The sequence below is a fragment of the Pelophylax lessonae genome, assembly GCF_965119305.1.
Source record: "Pelophylax lessonae genome assembly, chromosome: 8".
Classification (NCBI taxonomy): Eukaryota; Metazoa; Chordata; class Amphibia; order Anura; family Ranidae; genus Pelophylax; species Pelophylax lessonae.
Genome location: NC_138775.1, coordinates 179,685,861 through 179,704,657, shown reverse-complemented (window position 1 = coordinate 179,704,657; position 18,797 = coordinate 179,685,861). Strand labels below are relative to the sequence as shown.

General features: G+C 43.6%; 1 protein-coding gene across 2 annotated transcripts in view; it reads left to right on the top strand.

The window, feature by feature from the left end:
- The first annotated feature begins 1,567 nt into the window (after positions 1–1,567).
- CDC14A (cell division cycle 14A) overlaps positions 1,568–18,797 on the top strand; it is a 212,075-nt gene continuing 194,845 nt past the window's right edge. The window contains exon 1 of one of the 2 annotated variants that reach the window (XM_082265809.1): positions 1,568–1,748. In XM_082265809.1, coding sequence (XP_082121935.1) covers positions 1,706–1,748 — 43 coding nt within the window. In that variant the 5' untranslated portion in view covers positions 1,568–1,705. The remainder of the gene's footprint in view (positions 1,749–18,797) is intronic. The other variant, XM_082265808.1, reaches the window with a different exon arrangement.

The window sequence follows — 18,797 nt, the reverse complement described above, 5'->3', positions numbered from 1 at the left end:
CCAGACTCTTATCTGAGCAAGACCCGGCAAATGACTTGTTATGAGTATTGTCAGTGTTTCCATGTTGTGTTTAAATATCGATTGTCTTAGGCTTGGTTCACACTGGTACGGGCCGCGCTGCCCACATTTGCTCGGGCACAGCAGCTCATTCATTTGAATAGACTGCTGTGCCAGAAGAAATGCACAAAATAGATGCATGCAGCTTTTTAAAAATGCGGCGGCAGGGAAACTGCATCGTCTTTTTGACCATGCGTTTCCCTTGCGGTAAAAGCAATTGCGCTGCCGGCTGAGATGCGTGGGGTGCCATTCAGAATAAATGGCAGCCCTGCACGTTTCGCAAGAACAGTGCGATTTTGCTGCAGGAATGGATGCGATTCCTGCAAACCAGAACGCAGGGCCCACATTAGTGTTAACTGAGCCTTATGCTTTCCATACACTATACGAAAAATCGCTCAAACTCATTTTCGAAAAACAAACACTGGACTGTGAGAGCAAACGATAGTGCTATCATGTAATGACCCATAAATCATTCATTGGACATAAATGAATTTATTTTATGTTCGTTTTTTTCACATATACCTAGTGCAAACAGTTTGGATGAGAAATACATGAACCTTCCAATTTATCGTTCCTTCGGCAGAAAATGTCCAAACTTGTCCTTCGTTTTTTTGGCTCAAACCCGTCACAACTGATTATTAATTTGTAACCATTAACTGTCCGAAAAATGAATGAACTGTCCATATGACTGAATTTCAGGCGATTTTTTTGTGTAGTGTATGGCCAGCATTAGTTTTTAATTGGAGTTCTGTCATTTTCATGTTGTCAGTAAAAAATATGCTCCAGCAGTAAATGTTCTATGTTTTGTCAGTAAAAAATGTGCTCCAGCAGTAAATGTTCTATGTTTTGTCAGTAAAAAATGTGCTCCAGCAGTAAATGTTCTGTTTTGTCAGTAAAAATTGTACTCCATCAGTAAATGTTCCATGTTTGTCAGTAAAAAATGTGCTCCAGCAGTAAATGGTATGTTTTGTCAGTAAAAAATGTGCTCCAGCAGTAAATGTTCCATGTTTTTCAGTAAAAGATGTGCTCCAGCAGTAAATGTTCTGTTTTGTCAGTAATAAATGTACTCCAGCAGTAAATGCTCCATGTTTTGTCAGTAAAAAATGTGCTCCAGCAGTAAATGGTTTGTTTTGTAAAAAATGCAACACTGCTTAGCATGGTTGTCACAAACGCAGCTACTACATCTACAGAGCGGGAAGCTGCAATACTCAGTTGCTGTTCTTGGGTTTAGATACACTTTAATTGAAATAAAGGTTTATTATGTACGCCCGCCCGCCCATTACACATGGTATGAGGACAGGTTCTCTTTCAGTCAGTAAAGCGCGCCTTCCTCAGAGAGGACACGAGCCGTGCCCCGTCGCCAGCACTGCACTGAGGCGGCTAAGCCTGATCTCCTTGCCCCTCCCTGATTGGTCACTGGAAACAAAGCCCTAGTAACGGAACCCCGTCCCGGATTGGCTGCTGGTAACCAAGACGGACGACTTTAAGAGTGCGAAGAGCGAGTGGTGGAGGCTGAGGGAGAGGCAGAGAGCCGGGGGTCTGGAGAGGGGACAGGAGAAGAAGAAGAGGGGACATGAGAGAGTAACGGGACAGCTGGAGCGAGTGCGGGCAATGCCGGGGACAGCGGAGATCTCCGTGTGATCTGGGGATGGAGAATCAGGAGCTGATCAGCGCAGCGGAGATTATCAAGGGTGAGTGAGAGAGGATGAGAGGGGATGAGAGGGGATGAGAGGAGATGAGAGCTCCTCTGTGTGTTCTTCATTGTCTGCTCCGATCACTACTACTGCGTACATAGATAGTCCATCACTTCACATCTCCTCCATACACAGCACCCACCAATCATCACACATCTACAACCATGGGGGGATGGGGACAGGCTCAACTTTTTATTAAACCTATCTGCTTCAAGTTTGCTGGCTGTGTCCCCCCTAGAGAGATTTCTCTTCACTTCCTGTCCCAGAGACACAGTGAGATGGAAATCTCTACAAAGTAAGAGGGGCCCTGTCTTAAACTGACCACAAACTCTCCAATCTGATTGTACAATTTCTGCCCAATCTCCTTTACCACAATGATGTAATGTAGAGATGACCTACACCAACCTTTTTCAACCAGGGTGCCTTGGCAAAATGCCTAAAAATTGTCCAAAATCGAATAAACAGAGTTATAAAAAAAAAAAAAACGGAATACAAGCCGGCGTGCGGATGAAGGCTGCCTTTTTAGTTACGCAAAGCCACGGGTTTTCACCATTACAACCTTCTAGCTGCCCGGGTCCTAATGACCAATGGCATCATCAGTTGATGGGGAGGATGTCAGTCACCTGCGTAGTATCATTGTATGACCCTCTCCTGCCCCTCTCTATCAGCGTTTGGGTCACATTAGCTGAGTGAGGGAGAAGAGAAACATAGGATTACTAGTCAGTACAAGTTTGCAAAAAGTATATTTGCTTTGGAAGAATAAATCACCTCTAATGTTGGGTGACCTACTTGGACTTGTGGATGTTGCTGCATTATGTAAAACTCTTAGAATAGCTTTTATATTTTAGAATGGGGCTCCCCGAGACTGTCCATCATTTTTATAGGGTGCCCCGAGACTGTCCATAATTTTTATAGGGTCCCCCGAGACTGTCCATAATTTTTATAGGGTGCCCAGAGACTGTCCATAATTTTTATAGGGTGCCCCGAAACTGTCCATAATTTTTATAGGGTCCCCCGAGACTGTCCATAATTTTTAAAGGGTGCCTCGAGACTGTCCATAGTTTTTAAAGGGTACCTTAAGACTGTCCATCATTTTTAAAGGGTGCCCTGAGACTGTCCATAATTTTTAAAGGCTGTCTCTTGAGACTGTCCATAATTTTTAAAGGGTCCCTCAAGACTGTCCATCATTTTTAAAGGGTGCCTCAAGACTGTCCATAATATTTAAAGGGTGCCTTAAGACTGTCCATCATTTCTAAAGGGTGCCCCGAGACTGTCCATCATTTCTAAAGGGTGCCTCGAGACTGTCCATCATTTCTAAAGGGTGTCTTAAGACTGTCCATCATTTTTAAAGGGTGCCTCGAGACTGTCCATCATTTCTAAAGGGTGCCTCGAGACTGTCCATCATTTTTATAGGGTGCCTCGAAACTGTCCATCATTTTTAAAGGGTGCCCCAAGACTGTCCATCATTTTTAAAGGGTGCCCCAAGACTGGCCATCATTTTTAAAGGGTGCCCCAAGACTGTCCATCATTTTTAAAGGGTGCCTCGAGACTGTCCATCATTTTTAAAGGCTGTCTCTCGAGACTGTCCATCATTTTTAAAGGGTGCCTCGAGACTGTCCATCATTTCTAAAGGGTGCCTCGAGACTGTCCATCATTTCTAAAGGGTGCCCCAAGACTGTCCATCATTTTTAAAGGGTGCCCCAAGACTGTCCATCATTTTTAAAGGGTGCCCCAAGACTGTCCATCATTTTTAAAGGGTGCTTCGAGACTGTCCATCATTTTTAAAGGCTGTCTCTCGAGACTGTCCATCATTTTTAAAGGGTGCCTCGAGACTGTCCATCATTTCTAAAGGGTGCCTCGAGACTGTCCATCATTTTTAAAGGGTGCCTCGAGACTGTCCATCATTTTTAAAGGCTGTCTCTCGAGACTGTCCATCATTTTTAAAGGGTGCCTCGAGACTGTCCATCATTTCTAAAGGGTGCCTCGAGACTGTCCATCATTTCTAAAGGGTGCCCCAAGACTGTCCATCATTTTTAAAGGGTGCCCCAAGACTGTCCATCATTTTTAAAGGGTGCCCCAAGACTGTCCATCATTTTTAAAGGGTGCTTCGAGACTGTCCATCATTTTTAAAGGCTGTCTCTCGAGACTGTCCATCATTTTTAAAGGGTGCCTCGAGACTGTCCATCATTTCTAAAGGGTGCCTCGAGACTGTCCATCATTTTTAAAGGGTGCCTTAAGACTGTCCATCATTTCTAAAGGGTGCCCCGAGACTGTCCATAATTTTTAAAGGGTGCCTCGAGACTGTCCATCATTTCTAAAGGGTGCCTCGAGACTGTCCATCATTTCTAAAGGGTGCCTCGAGACTGTCCATCATTTCTAAAGGGTGCCCCAAGACTGTCCATCATTTTTAAAGGGTGCCCCAAGACTGTCCATCATTTTTAAGGCTCCGTTCACATCTAGGCGTTTTGGGGCGTTTTTGGGGCGTTTTTCTGCTCTAGGATCAGCTCTCAAAACGCCCAACAAGACAAATCCTATTCATTTCAATGGCCCCTGTTCACATCTGAGCGTTTTGAAGCTGTATACAAAACGCCCAACGCTCAAAAAAGTACATGAGCTTCTTTTTGGGCAGATTACAGGCGTTTTCCATTGATCTCTATTCAATCTAAAAACGCCTGCACAAAAATCGCGGTAAAAATCGCGGTAAAAAACGCCGCAAAAATCGCGGTAAAATCGCGGTAAAAAACGCGCGAAAAACGCTACGCTCAGGTGTGAATGTAGCCTAAAGGGTGTCTCTAGACTGTCCATCATTTTTAAAGGGTGCCTCGAGACTGTCCATCATTTTTAAAGGGTGTCTCTAGACTGTCCATAATTCTTAAAGGGTGCCTTGACTGAAAAAAGGTTGAGAAACACTGACCTACACTGTCCCTTCAGTTTGTATTGCCCACTTGACCTCCAGAAGGTTTACACCCCCCCTTGATTTTTAGCGGGAAGGCACTGCGTTACTTTAACTGACAATCGCGCAGTCGTGCGACGTTGTACCCAAACAAAAAAAATGTCCTTTTTATCCCCCCCAAATAGAGCTTTCTTTTAGTGGTATTTGATCACCTCTGTGTTTTTTTTTTTTTTTTTTTTTAAGAGATATAAACAAAAAAAGACCAACAATTAAAAAAAAAAACAATATTTTTTACTTTCTGCTATAAAACATAACCTTTAAAAATATTTTTTTTTTCTTGCTTATTTGATGTAAATTTCCGTTTGACTCTTATGAGCATCCTGCTATAAATGCCTTACTAAAGCAATCTTAATACTATTGTACATTACCATAGTACATTATTCTTCCATGCTTTGGGACTGAACATAGTAATATCTCCAAAATCAGATAATATTTTGGTACCCAAACCTTTTAAAACGTTAAGGCTGGGTTCACACTGTTGCGAATTGGATGCTGGTTTCCATCAGGGGTGATTAAAGGGTTAACTGTGTGCCTAGCCAGTGTTTTACTAAACTGTGGGGGAGGTGCTTTTACTAGGGGAAGACGTGGATCCATGTCCCTGCTTTGCAGAGACGCAGGATCCATGCTTTCCCCTCTGTCAGAATAGCAATCTGCCTTGTTTGCCTTGATTGCAGTTCTGTCTCTTTGGCCCAGACTGAAATTGGACCTGAAACGTCATACAGGGACACATCGGACCCCTGCTGTGAGCCGCTCTGTGTGAACCCAGCCTAAAAGGAACATAGATTGCTACTTGTACCATCAGATTGCTTGTTATAGCTTCTTCTTTGTCATTTTATTATATTTTATTTTATCTTCTGTTTGCTTATATTACTTTGTAATTTCTTGGAAAATAGTAATAATAAAAAAACAAAACCTATAAAAAAATCTAATTTCTTTAAAAATTTAGGCCAATTTGTATTCTGCTACATATTTGTGGTAAAAAAGAGCGCAACTAAACCCATCGATTTCACAGTTTAAAAAAACAGTTACATTCCCGACACGTGCCAGGATGGTAACTGTCACATTGCTTGTGCTCTCAACCAAACTGTTAAACCATCAAGTGCCATAACTGATCACATGTGCTGCCTAATGCCAGTGGAGGATCATACTGAGGCCAAGATGGCAGCTTCCTTGTCTGAAAACATTAGGAGGGTTTAGTTCCGCTTTAAGCCATGACTGTATAGTGTATGGTCACCTTTAAGCTGTGCAATTGGTTGGTACAATCTCCTTTAGATCTATGATAAACTCTGCCGTATACAGGGCCTGCCTGATTTCATACAAATTGAATGGTCTGTTCTCATACTACATATTTTTTGGGTAAATCTAAAGCTGGCCACACACTGTACAATCACTGTATCATTTTTTAGCTTTAGCCCTGCGATTTGTCTCGCGATTAGACAATTCAAATTTGCATGACAAATTACACCCCATTGCTGGCAATGGAACCATTCAAATCATTACAACTCAAGCCGCAGCAACTTTGAAAAGGTTCCTGCTCTCCTTTCTTTGCGATTTCATTGCATTGACTTCTGTTAAATAAGATCGCAAGCCGCAATTAAATCAGAGGTCCAAATTGCATTGATCACGCTGAAGTAGCGCAATTTCAAAGCTGCAGTGGTGTAAAACTAGAGGTTATGGCCCTTTCCGGTCAGATCCTTCTGGTGGACTTAGTGGAAATTCCATGTAACTCTATTGACAAGTGGATGTAAACGGACATTGTTTAGGTTTTCTGGACCTAAATATGACCTTTAACCAGCTAATGTCTTCAAAAGTTTTGTATATTTTTGACCTTCAGATCAGGGTAACCAGTAGCTTCATGGTTTGAATAGAAACTTTTCAGATTGAGAGCTCTTAGAAATCGGGGAAGTTGGCTGATTATTGTTGACCACACACAAGTTCAAATCCGACTCGTCTTGGAATGTTGAAGATATTTTGCTATTCATCCAAGTAGCTTCCTCGGTTCTAATGAGCGTCAGAACATAACTGAACATTGACTTCAATAGGATCAATGTGACTGAGTTACCCGTGTGCCTCTAAATCAGCTCTTCTGAATCTTTATATCATGGAGGGCCCCTAAAATGACTTTCTGGTCACAGGAAAAACTCTGCTAATAATTTCTGTATCTACAGCTCATGGTTACATTACCATGATGGTCAGTGGAAAAGAATATTTCTTACATTGGTGATCAGTGGGAAGAATGTTCCTTACATTGGTGGTTAGTGGGAGGAATGTTCCTTACATTGGTGATCAGTGGGAAGAATGTTCCTTAAATTGGTGGCCAGTGGGAAGTATTTTCCTTACATTGGTGGTCAGTGGGATGAATGTTCCTTAAATTGGTGGCCAGTGGGAAGTATTTTCCTTAACCACTTGCCGACTGCCGTCAGTAGATTTACTGCGGCAGTCAGCCCCTCACAGGCAAAGTGACGTAAATATACGTCACTAGCCTGTGAGGCTCTCGGGAGCGAGCGCGCGCCACCGGCGGCGCGGCCCCGCGCGGTCACGGTCCCCCCCGTGCGTGTGACCGGCGGACCCGATGTCCGCCGGTCACTCGGCGATCGGCGGGGGAGAGGGAGAAAGGCAGGCAGCTTGTGTAAACAAGCTGCCTGTCAGTTCTCCCTGTGTAGAGACACTGATCATACGGTTCTACTATGTAGGACCGTTGATCAGTGTAACTACAGCTCAACAGACAGCCAATCACAGTTAGAATCACGCCCCTAGGGACACACACAGCCCCTCCCTCTCAAATAAAGTTAACCCCTTCACTGCCAGTGTATTTTTACAGTAACAGTGCATATGTATAGCACTGATTACTGTAGAAATGTCACTGGTAACCCCAAAAGTGTCAAAAATGTCAGTCAAGGGTCCAATCTGTCCGCCCCAATGTCGCAGTACAGCAAAAGAAATCACAGATCGCCGCCATTACGCTTTAAAAAAAAAACAACAAAAATGACAAAAATCTTTCCCTTTGTTAGTAAACGCAATAACTTTTGCGCAAACCAATCAAAATACGCTTTTTGCGATTTTTTTTTACCAAACATATGTAGCATAAAACAAATTGGCCGAAAATGTTAAAAAATTTTGATTTTTTTTTTTTTTTGGGAATTTCATATAAAAAAATGTGAAAAATATTGTTATTTTTGCAAAATTGTCGCTCTTTTTTTGTTTATAGCGCGTGATCAAAAAATCGTACAGGTGATCAAATACCACCAAAAGAAAGCTCTGTTTGTGGGGAAAAAAGGACGTCAAATTCGTTTAGGTACAGCGTCGCACGACCGCGCAATTGTCCGTTAAAGTCACACAGTGCCGAATCGCAAAATACCCCCTGGTCTTTTAGCAGCCAAATCCTCCGGGGCTTAAGTGGTTAAATTTGTGGTCAGTGGGAAGAATGTTCCTTACATTGATGGTCAGTGGGAAGTATTTTCCTTACATTGGTGGTCAGTGGGAAGTATTTTCCTTACATTGGTGGTCAGTGGGAAGAATGTTCCTTATTTGGGTGGTCAGGGGAAGAATGTTCCTTATTTGGGTCGTCAGGGGAAGAATGTTCCTTATTTGGGTGGTCAGGGGAAGAATGTTCCTTATTTGGGTGGTCAGGGGGAAAAATGTTCATTATTTGGGTGGTTAGGGGGAAGAATGTTCCTTATTTGGGTGGTCAGGGGGAAGAATGTTCCTTATTTGGGTGGTCAGGGGGAAAAATGTTCCTTATTTGAGTGGTCAGGGGGAAGAGTGTTCCTGAAATCGGTGGTCAGTGGGAAGAATGTTCCTTACATTGGTGGTCAGTGGGAAGAATGTTCCTTACATTGGTGGTCAGTGGGAAGAATGTTCCTTATATGGGTGGTTAGGGGGAAGAATCCCCCTTACAGTTTTTTTTTTTTTGAGAGCTCGTTACCTACCTTTTTTGAGGCAGCTGGACTGGTCTTCCACTATTTTTGCCTTGGTGAGAATGACAGAGTCTCCTCCTGAGATACAGATTGAGGAGGCTCTGGGGCCATTTACACCACACTTACGCATGCGCAGTAACCTGACAGAGACAGTCAGTGTGTCACATTGGACCATCGCTGGATTCGCTGGGTGGGTGAGAATGCTAATCCAGCTCAATGCAGCAAACATGGTAATAGAAGGTTAATATTAGGGAATGGGGGCTTACAGTTCCTTGTTAGGGAACCCCTAGCAACCTCTGATGGAATCCTAAGGTTCCAGGAACCTTGGTTGAGGATGGCTGCCTTAAATTCTATGACAAGTTCTCTACACTCATTAGAACTAAGAAAACGATTTGGATGAGAGGTAAAACAACTGGAACATTATAGAACAAGATCATTTAAATGCTACAACTACTACTAGCTGCAGTATACTGTGACGTGGATAAATGAGAAGTAATCTTAGAAAGTATAATTTTACTGAAAGGGTAGTTGATGCTTGGAATAAACTTCCAGAAAAAGGTAGTGAGCCAGTCAACAGTTAAGGGCTTTAGGCATGCATGGGACGAACATAGATCTATACAGTACTCAGACAAAAAAGTTAACAAAAATAAATAAATAAATAAATAACAGAAACAAAAGAAAATACAAAACATTTATAAAAACAAAACAAAAAACAGGCAGACTTAGCGCCGGTTCACATTGCAGCGACGCTACTTCGCACCGCGACCTCTGTGGTCGCGGTGCGAGCAGCGCGCCGCGACCTCGGAGCGGCCGCCGCGGACTTCATAACATTGAAGTCTATGGCGGTCGCCTCCGGGTCGCCCCAAAGAAGCTCCGGACCCTTTTTCTAGGTCGGAGCGACTTGTGTCGCTCCTATTAGAACGGGTCCGCAGCTTCCCTATGGAAGGCGACCTGCGGCGACCTGTGAGGTGACCAGGTCGCCTCACAGGTCGCCCTAGTGTGAACCGGCACTGAGGCTGCATTTACATGTCAGCGTATGGATCGCGGGCAGAATCGCCGCGATTCCGCCCGCGATCCCGCCCGCGATCCCGCCCGCGATCCGGAGATCATTGCAAATCGCAGGACGCCTGTTCGTTGCCCGTGATTTGCAATAGCACCCCAAACGCTGAGCGATGTTGCTGCGATTTCCGCCTGCCGAATCGCGGTAACATCGCGCAAAAAAAAATCGCGGGACGCATTACGCCCAAAAAAATACAAGAGCTTCTTTGGAGCATATTGCGTCCCACGATTTTTTTGCGCGATGTTACCGCGATTCGGCAGGCGGAAATCGCGGCAACATCGCTCAGCGTTTGGGGTGCTATTGCAAATCACGGGCAACGCATAGGCGTCCCGCGATTTGCAATGATCTCCGGATCGCGGGCGGAATCGCTGCGATTCTGCCCGCGATCCATACGCTGACATGTGAATGCAGCCTTACTCAGTCTTTTTTTTTGCTGTCACTTTTCTGTGTTTAACCTTCACAGTCAATCCACCAACAATCTCTGGTTTCAACAAATAAAAATAAGACATAAAAACAGGGGTGTCCAAACTATGGCCCTCCAGCTGTTCAGAAACTACAATTCCCATGAGGCATTGTAAATCTCTGACATAACTAGGCATGATGGGAATTGTAGATCCTGAACAGCTGGAAGGCCATAGTTTGGACATAGCTGGCATAAAGCAATCAAAAATGCCACTTTGAGCGCCATTGATGTGATTTGTATCAATTTTCATCCCATTTATGATCATTGGAAATTAGGAAACCTTTGCAGTTAATAAATTCCACCAAACTGCTACAGAATTGCCCCATTATTGGCCAACATTGGAGCTCTGTAGATTCTATATTCTTTGATCCCAGGCAAACTTGATGTTTGTTGTGAATTTTTGTATAGGCTGCATTTACTTTTTACATGAGCATCTTCATTGGTTCTCCAGGCTTTTTTTTTTCCTTTTTAGCATTTGTACGGATGTTTTTGCTTATTTTTGCAGTTGTCTGAGGCTTGGGCATTTTTTTAAAATAATTTTTAGCCAGTGGAAAGCTGGTTACTAGGGAATAAAACCATGTGATATGGGCGTTTTTGCATGTTCGCACGTTTTTTTGTTGGGGCCATAAAAACGTTTCAAGTTTGTAGCTCAGAAGAAGCTCCCGTACTTTTTTAACGCGGTAGAAAAGTTTCAGAATAAAAGAAAAAAAAAATCTCCCTGCAAGGTAATATTATAAGGTGCTAGTATGCATCGCATACTAGCACATTATGAGAGACTTACCTTAAAACAAAGCCCTTTAGCGGCGCGCTGTCACCGCTGCAGAGACTTCCATCTTCACTAGGTATTTCTTCTGGGTTCGGGTTCTCGGGATGCTGCCGCTTGAATGGCCAGGACGCAATGATGTCACTCCTGTGCTTACAGGCCAGAGTCACGGTTTATATCACAGAGCTCTGATAGAAGGGCATGGGTATGTTGTTCCTTCAGAGCGCATGTGACGGTGACGTCACCGGCTGCTGCTCACTCGCATATCTCCTAAACATCTTACGTTTTGAATATATTCATTTTTTCCTACAGGTAAGCCTTATTATAGGCTTACCTGTAGGTAAAAATTAAAAAAAAAAAAAAAGGAATTTACTACCAATTTAAGGTATGAACAGGCACAAATAAAAATTATGGGATTTTGTATGGTGAGCTTTTTGGAGCTTCAAGCTACAAAACACCAAGGGCCTGAAAGTTTACTTTTTTCTCCCCCCAATTCAGTCAGATGTTCAGTTGGCTAGTTTCATGTATTAAAGAGGAAGTAAACTGTGCCCATTTTTTTTTAAACCCTTCAAAGTAAAGGCATAATGTGCTAGTATGCATATCATACTAGCACATTATGAAATACTTTCCTTAGAATGAAGCCCTGTACCGGCGGGCTGTCAGCTTTGACAGATGCGTCCATCTTCAACTGGTCTTCCTTCCAGGTTCGCGTCCTCCGGCGGTCTGATTGGCCGCGCCGCCATGACGTCACTCCCGCGCATGCGCACAGGAGTCATGGACCGCAGCACAGTGCTCTGAAGGGACGGCACGGGTATACCGTCCCTTCAGAGCGCATGCGCTGGTGACATCACTGGCTGCAATAAGTATGAATACTTCCAATATGGTGCAGGTTTAGAAGATATTCATAGTACCTACAGGTAAGGCTTATTATAGGCTTATCTGTAGGTAGAAGCCTGCAGAGTGGCATTCATTGTCACTATGGTGAGCAAACACAGAGGCTTTCACAAGCCTAACATGGTTGCTGCCTGTAATCAAACACATTGAGAGCCTTTTCATGAGATGAGAGATAGTGCTGTTGGTTTTGTTGACCTCTCATTTACTAAGTTATCTGCTGTGCCACAAATATGCAAAGAAATCATTTATTGCCACAAAGTATCCTACATTTGTTAAACACAGTTTTATTATAAACAGTAACATTTTATGTTTCAATGAGAATCTCTTAATCAGAGCTGTAATAGGTTCTCATTATACAAGGGATCATTTTACAAAGGCGATAAGGGAAGTGATTTCTCAATAGTCACATACCATCGTAGCAATTCAGACCGGACAATTTACAAGGTTGACAAACTTCAGTTGCCACGGACGCAATGCTTTTGTGCAGATGCATGTAAAACTCGTCATGTAGGAGGGTGTTGTTCCTCCGGATCATTCCTCTACAACAGTTTCTGAATTGTTTCTGCTGTCTTTAGCCATCCTGCTGGACAGGGAAAAAATCTTCTATGGATAATAAATACAACACTTTTTTGGATGTCATTTTTTCCCAGCTCCAAAACATGTTTTCTGTTAACCAGTTCTGGACCGGAAGGATTTGCCCCCTTAATGACCAGGCCATTTTTTGCTATTCGGCACTGCGTTACTTAAACGGACAATTGCACGGTTGAGCGATGCTGTACCGAAATAAAATTGATGTCCTTTTTTTTTCCACAAATAAAGCTTTCTATTGGTGGTATCTGTTCACCTGTGCGATTTTTATTTTTTGCGCTATAAACAACAAAAAAAAAAAAGCAACAATTCTAAAAAAAAAAAAAAAAACAATATTTTTCACATTCTGCTATATAACATTACCCCCCCCCCCCCAAAAAAAAAAGGTAAAAATCTAATTTCTTCATCCTCTTAGGCCAATTTGTAATCTGCTACATATTTTTTGTAAAAAAAATCGCAATAAGCGTATTTTGATTGGTTTGTACAAAAGTTATCGCGTCTACAAACTAGGGGATGATTTATGTCATTTTTATTTATTTATTTGTTTACTAGTAATGGGGACGATCTGCGATTTTTAGCGGGACTGCGACATTGCGGCGGACAGATTGGACCCCTAACTGACATTTTTTTACACTTTTCAGGGGACCAGTGACATTACTACAGTAGTTAGTGCTAAAAATATGCACTGTTACTGTAATAATGGCGCTGGCAGGGAAGGGGTTAACCAGGGGTGATCAAAGGGTTAAGTGTAAGCCTAGGGGAGTGTTTTCTAACTGTGGGGGGAGGGACTTGTAAAATGACCATAGAGACCTGTGTTCCTATATAGGAGGATCACAGGTGCTCTGTGATCATTTCAGAGAGAACAACGGTCAGCTGTGTTTACAACAGCTGACCGGTGTTCTCTCTCTCAGCGGGGAGCGATCGCGGGTGCCCCTGCATCGGCATCCCCGCTGGCTAGTGGGGGCGGGCGCTCGCCACTGCCGGCGCACACTCGCCCCCCAGGAATGCTCCCGCAAGCCAACGTACCCCTATGTCGGTTCGCGCAGCAGAGCCAGCCTGCCGCAGTAAATCTGCAGCGGGCAGTTGGCAAGCGGTTAATGAGCATGTGTTGCTAAAGGTATATGTGAACCCTTACCTTGTAAAAAAAATACCCATTCTGTTTAATTCTATTTTCTTTTTTTTTTTTTTTTAGGGTTGCACCAATACCGGTACTCGTGCAAATGCTCCGATACCCAAACCAATACCTTTGTGGTGCGATTTGAGGCCATACAGAATGAATGGGCTCAATCGCACTGCAAAGAATAACGATTGTAACAGGAATGCGGTGCGATTCCTGTGCGAATCATTTACGGTTTCCTGCACCGCTCCTGTGTGAACCCAAACTTGTCATAGTGACTTCAGCCTGGGTTCTCACAGTGGGAAAAATCGCATGTGATTCTGCCAGGAATCGCACTGCATTCCTGTTCAAACTGCATGCGATTCTTTGCAGTGCAATTTCAGCTCATTCATTTTGTATGGACTCAAATCGCACTGCAAAGGTATTGGTACTCGGTATCAGCGAGTACTTGACCGAAAGTATTGGTACTCACTGGTAAAAAAACGAAATCGGTGCAACCCTAATATACACTATATTGCCAAAAGTATTGGGACGCCTGCCTTTACACGCATCTGAACTTTAATGGCATCCCAGTGTTAGTCCATAGGGTTCAATATTGAATTGGCCCACCCTTTGCAGCTATAACAGCTTCAACTCTTCTGGGAAGGCTGTCCACGAGGTTTAGGAGTGTGTCTATGGGAATGTTTGACCATTCTTCCAGAAGTGCATTTGTGAGAACAGGCACTGATGTTGGATGAGAAGGCCTGGCTGAGAGTGTCCGCTTTAATTCATTCCAAAGGTGTTCTATCCGGTTGAGGTCAGGACTCTGTGCAGGCCAGTCAAGTTCTTCCATGGCAAACTCGCTCATCCATGTCTTTATGGACCTTGCTTTGTGCACTGGTCCACATCATTTGATGGAGGGGGGATTATGGTGTGGGGTTGTTTTTCAGAGGTTGGGTTTGGCACCTTAGTTCCAGTGAAGGGAACTCTTAAGGGGTCAGCATACCAAGACATTTTGGATACTTTCATGCTCCCACCTTTGTGGGAACAGTTTGGGGATCACCCCTTCCTGTTCCAACATGACTGCGCACCAAAGTCCTGACCTCAACCCGATAGAACACCTTTGGGATTAACTAGAGCACAGACTGCAAGCCAGGCCTTCTCGTCCAACATCAGTGCCTGACCTCACAAATGCGCTTTTGGAAGAATGGTCAAACATTCCCATAGACACACTCCTAAACCTTGTGGACAGCCTTCCCAGAATTGGTAAAGCTGGTATAGCTGCAAATGGTGTGCCAATTCAGTATTAAACCCTACAAATTAAGACTGGGATGCCATTAAAGTTCACGTGTGTGTAAAGGCAGGCGTCACAATACTTTTGACAATATCGTGTAAATATATATACAGTCAGTATATTGCTCACAAAATGATTTGTAAAATAAAAATGAATGTAAAAAGCTTGAAAAACAGTTCAGAAATTGACGGAACAATACATTATATAATTCACTATCTGTCTGTTGAGTTGTAACATAGGATTTTCCAAAAACCTCCTGTAGTGTGGTTGTTTTGTCGATTACTGCAGATTGTCAGATAATGCCTTCGACGTTCTGCGCATGCGCAGTAGTGACGTCACTACAGCTGATCTGCCGATCAGCTGGCGTGACGTCAGCCCTGCACATGCGCAGATCGTTGGAGGCATTATTCCGATGATCTGCAGTAATTAGCAGAACAAACATGCACAGAGAGAGCGAGGCAGAATCTAATGATCAGATTCTACCTCTGCGCTTTGCTCATCTGTCTGATAATGCCTCTGAAGATCTGCGCATGCACATTGTTGACATCACGACAGCTACCATTGGAGGCATTATCAGATGATCTGCAGTAATCGACAGAACACTGCGCTTTGCTGATCGTCAGGTAATGCCTCCGGCGATCTGCGCATGCGCAGTGTTGACATAATTTCAGCTGATTGGTAACTACTGCACATGCACAGATGGTTGGAGGCATTATCCAACGATCTGCAGTAATTGACAGAACGCCGTGCCCTTCATAAAAACTAGAAGCGCTGGCTGTGCGATTTCTGCATGTAATCTACTCCCAGGGTTACTGTTCTGTAGGAATCAATCAATGTAGGAAACAGGACCCACTCCTATGTGACCTCTACTAAGGCTGTGAATGACATTTATTGGCCTATAATGCAGCATGCTGTCATTCACTAAAGTGTTACACAGTGACACCACATTTCCCTGGAATGTGGCTAAGATTACAGGTTTCCAGTGTGGTATTACACAATGGCCGAGGTTGCACAGTTCTAGAGTGTCAATGCTGTTTATTTCAGCTTTGAATTGGCTGCATTCTAGAACCTGTCTCCCCAGCAAGAGTTCTGCTCAACTCAGTATGGGCCTGTTAAAAAAAAATAAAAAAAGGAAAAAAAAGAAGATAATTAAATATCCTAATGCGCTGCCACCTATATCACTTAAGTCTCATGTTTAAAAAACAAAAAACAAATAAACAAACAAACATGTTATAATTACCTCCTCTGTGCAGTTGGATTTGCACAGATCAGCCTGCATTCTCCTCTTTCGGGGTCCCTCCTTGTTGCTCCTCGCCCCTCCCTCCTGTCGAGTGCCCCCACAGCAAGCAGCTGAATTGACACACGGAGCTGCAGTTCGGCCCCCCTCTCTCCTGATTGGCTAACTGACTTTGATTGACAGCCGTGGGAGCCAATGGTGCCGTTGCTGTGTCTCGGCCAATCAGGTGAGAGTGTGCCGGACGGCCGAGGGACTCATGGACATCGCTGGACAGAGATGGGGCTCAGTTAAAGCGGTTTTCCAGCCTCACCCCCTCCCCCTCCGAAAATTAAAAGCCAGCAGCTACTACACATACTGTAGCTGCTGACTTTTAATATTAGGACACTTACCTGTCCTGGAGTCCACGATGTCGGCACCGCAGCTGATGTTACCATCGGCTGTCAGGTGCTGCCGCTGCCATTGCCGGTGAGGGATTGTCTCGGCGGCAGGGGAAGGAGGAGGTGAGGAAGGAGGAGGGGGCCAAACTTCTGAGGGATGGTGCTGTCTCCCGGAAGTGGGAAAGGGTACCTGTCAAAAACAGGTACGCGTTCCCCCCTCCCCCCTGAAAGGTGCCAAATGTGGCCCCCGGAGGGGGGGGGGGGGAAGCAAATGAGCGAAAGTTCCACTTTTGGGTGGAACTCCGCTTTAAGTATAAGGTGGGTGCTGGGGAGGCTGCTACACACAGAAGGCTTTTTATCTCTTTAAGGTAATACAGGTAATCACAAATAAGGTATTAGCCTACACTCAGCTGCTGACAACACCAAAAGTATCTCTTCTGATATAAAAAAAATGAATCGTGCACAATCCTCTTAATGTGACAATGTGACTTAATGTGCCTTGCGAAAGTATTCGGCCCCCTTGAAAATTTGCGACCTTTTGCCACATTTCAGGCTTCAAACAGGAAGATATAAAACTGTAATTTTTTGTGAAGAATCAACAACAAGTGGGACACAATCATGAAGTGGAACGAAATTTATTGGATATTTCAAACTTTTTTAACAAGTAAAAAACTGAAAAATTGGGCGTGCAAAATTATTCAGCCCCCTTAAGTTAATACTTTGTAGCGCCACCTTTTGCTGCGATTACAGCTGTAAGTCGCTTGGGGTATGTCTCTATCAGTTTTGCACATCGAGAGACTGAAATTGTTGCCCAGTCCTCCTTGCAAAACAGCTCGGGCTCAGTGAGGTTGGATGGAGAGCGTTTGTGAACAGCAGTTTTCAGTTCTTTCCACAGATTCTCGATTGGATTCAGGTCTGGACTTTTGACTTGGCCATTCTAACACCTGGATATGTTTATTTGTGAACCATTCTATTGTAGATTTTGCTTTATGTTTTGGATCATTGTCTTGTTGGAAGACAAATCTCCATCCCAGTCCCAGGTCTTTTGCAGACTCCATCAGGTTTTCTTCCAGCATGGTCCTGTATTTGGCTCCATCCATCTTCCCATCAATTTTAACCATCTTCCCTGTCGCTGCTGAAGAAAAACAGGCCCAAACCATGATGCTGCCACCACCATGTTTGACAGGGGAGATGGTGTGTTCAGGGTGATGAGCTGTGTAGCTTTTACGCCAAAAATAACGTTTTGCATTGTTGCCAAAAAGTTTGATTTTGGTTTCATCTGACCAGAGCACCTTCCACATGTTTGGTGTGTCTCCCAGGTGGCTTGTGGCAAACTTTAAACAACACTTTTTATGGATATCTTTAAGAAATGTCTTTCTTCTTGCCACTCTTCCATAAAGGCCAGATTTGTGCAGTATACGACTGATTGTTGTCCTATGGACAGAGTCTCCCACCTCAGCTGTAGATCTCTGCAGTTCATCCAGAGTGATCATGGGCCTCTTGGCTGCATCTCTGATCAGTCTTCTCCTTGTATGAGCTGAAAGTTTAGAGGGACGGCCAGGTCTTCGTAGATTTGCAGTGGTCTGATACTCCTTCCATTTCAATATTATCGCTTGCACAGTGCTCCTTGGGATGTTTAAAGCTTGGGAAATATTTTTGTATCCAAATCCGGCTTTAAACTTCTCCACAACAGTATCTCGGACCTGCCTGGTGTGTTCCTTGTTCTTCATGATGCTCTCTGCGCTTTGAACGGACCTCTGAGACTATCACAGTGCAGGTGCATTTATACGGAGACTTGATTACACATAGGTAGATTCTATTTATCATCATTAGTCATTTAGGTCAACATTGGATCATTCAGAGATCCTCACTGAACTTCTGGAGAGAGTTTGCTGCACTGAAAGTAAAGGGGCTGAATAATTTGGCACGCCCAATTTTTCAGTTTTTTTATTTGTTAACAAAGTTTGAAATATCCAATAAATTTCGTTCCACTTCATGATTGTGTCCCACTTGTTGTTGATTCTTCACAAAAAAATTACAGTTTTATATCTTTATGTTTGAAGCCTGAAATGTGGCAAAAGGTCGCAAAGTTCAAGGGGGCCGAATACTTTCGCAAAGGCACTGTAATATGCCACACCCCAGTCAATAGAATAAGTTATAATGCAAATCAAATTGTGCACATACACATAAGATCCTCTGATGAAGTCCAATGGTGAGTGACGCAATGCGTTAGGGCAGAGCCAGGTCACATCAGCGGCATTATCGGAAAATAGGTGCAAGTAAACTCTGTTTGCATCTAGATGTTTATTATCACATGCGCTCCTGTTAGAGCTGCACAATTCTGGATAAAATGAGAATAACAATATTTTTGCTTAGAATAAGGATTACGATCCTCTCACAATTC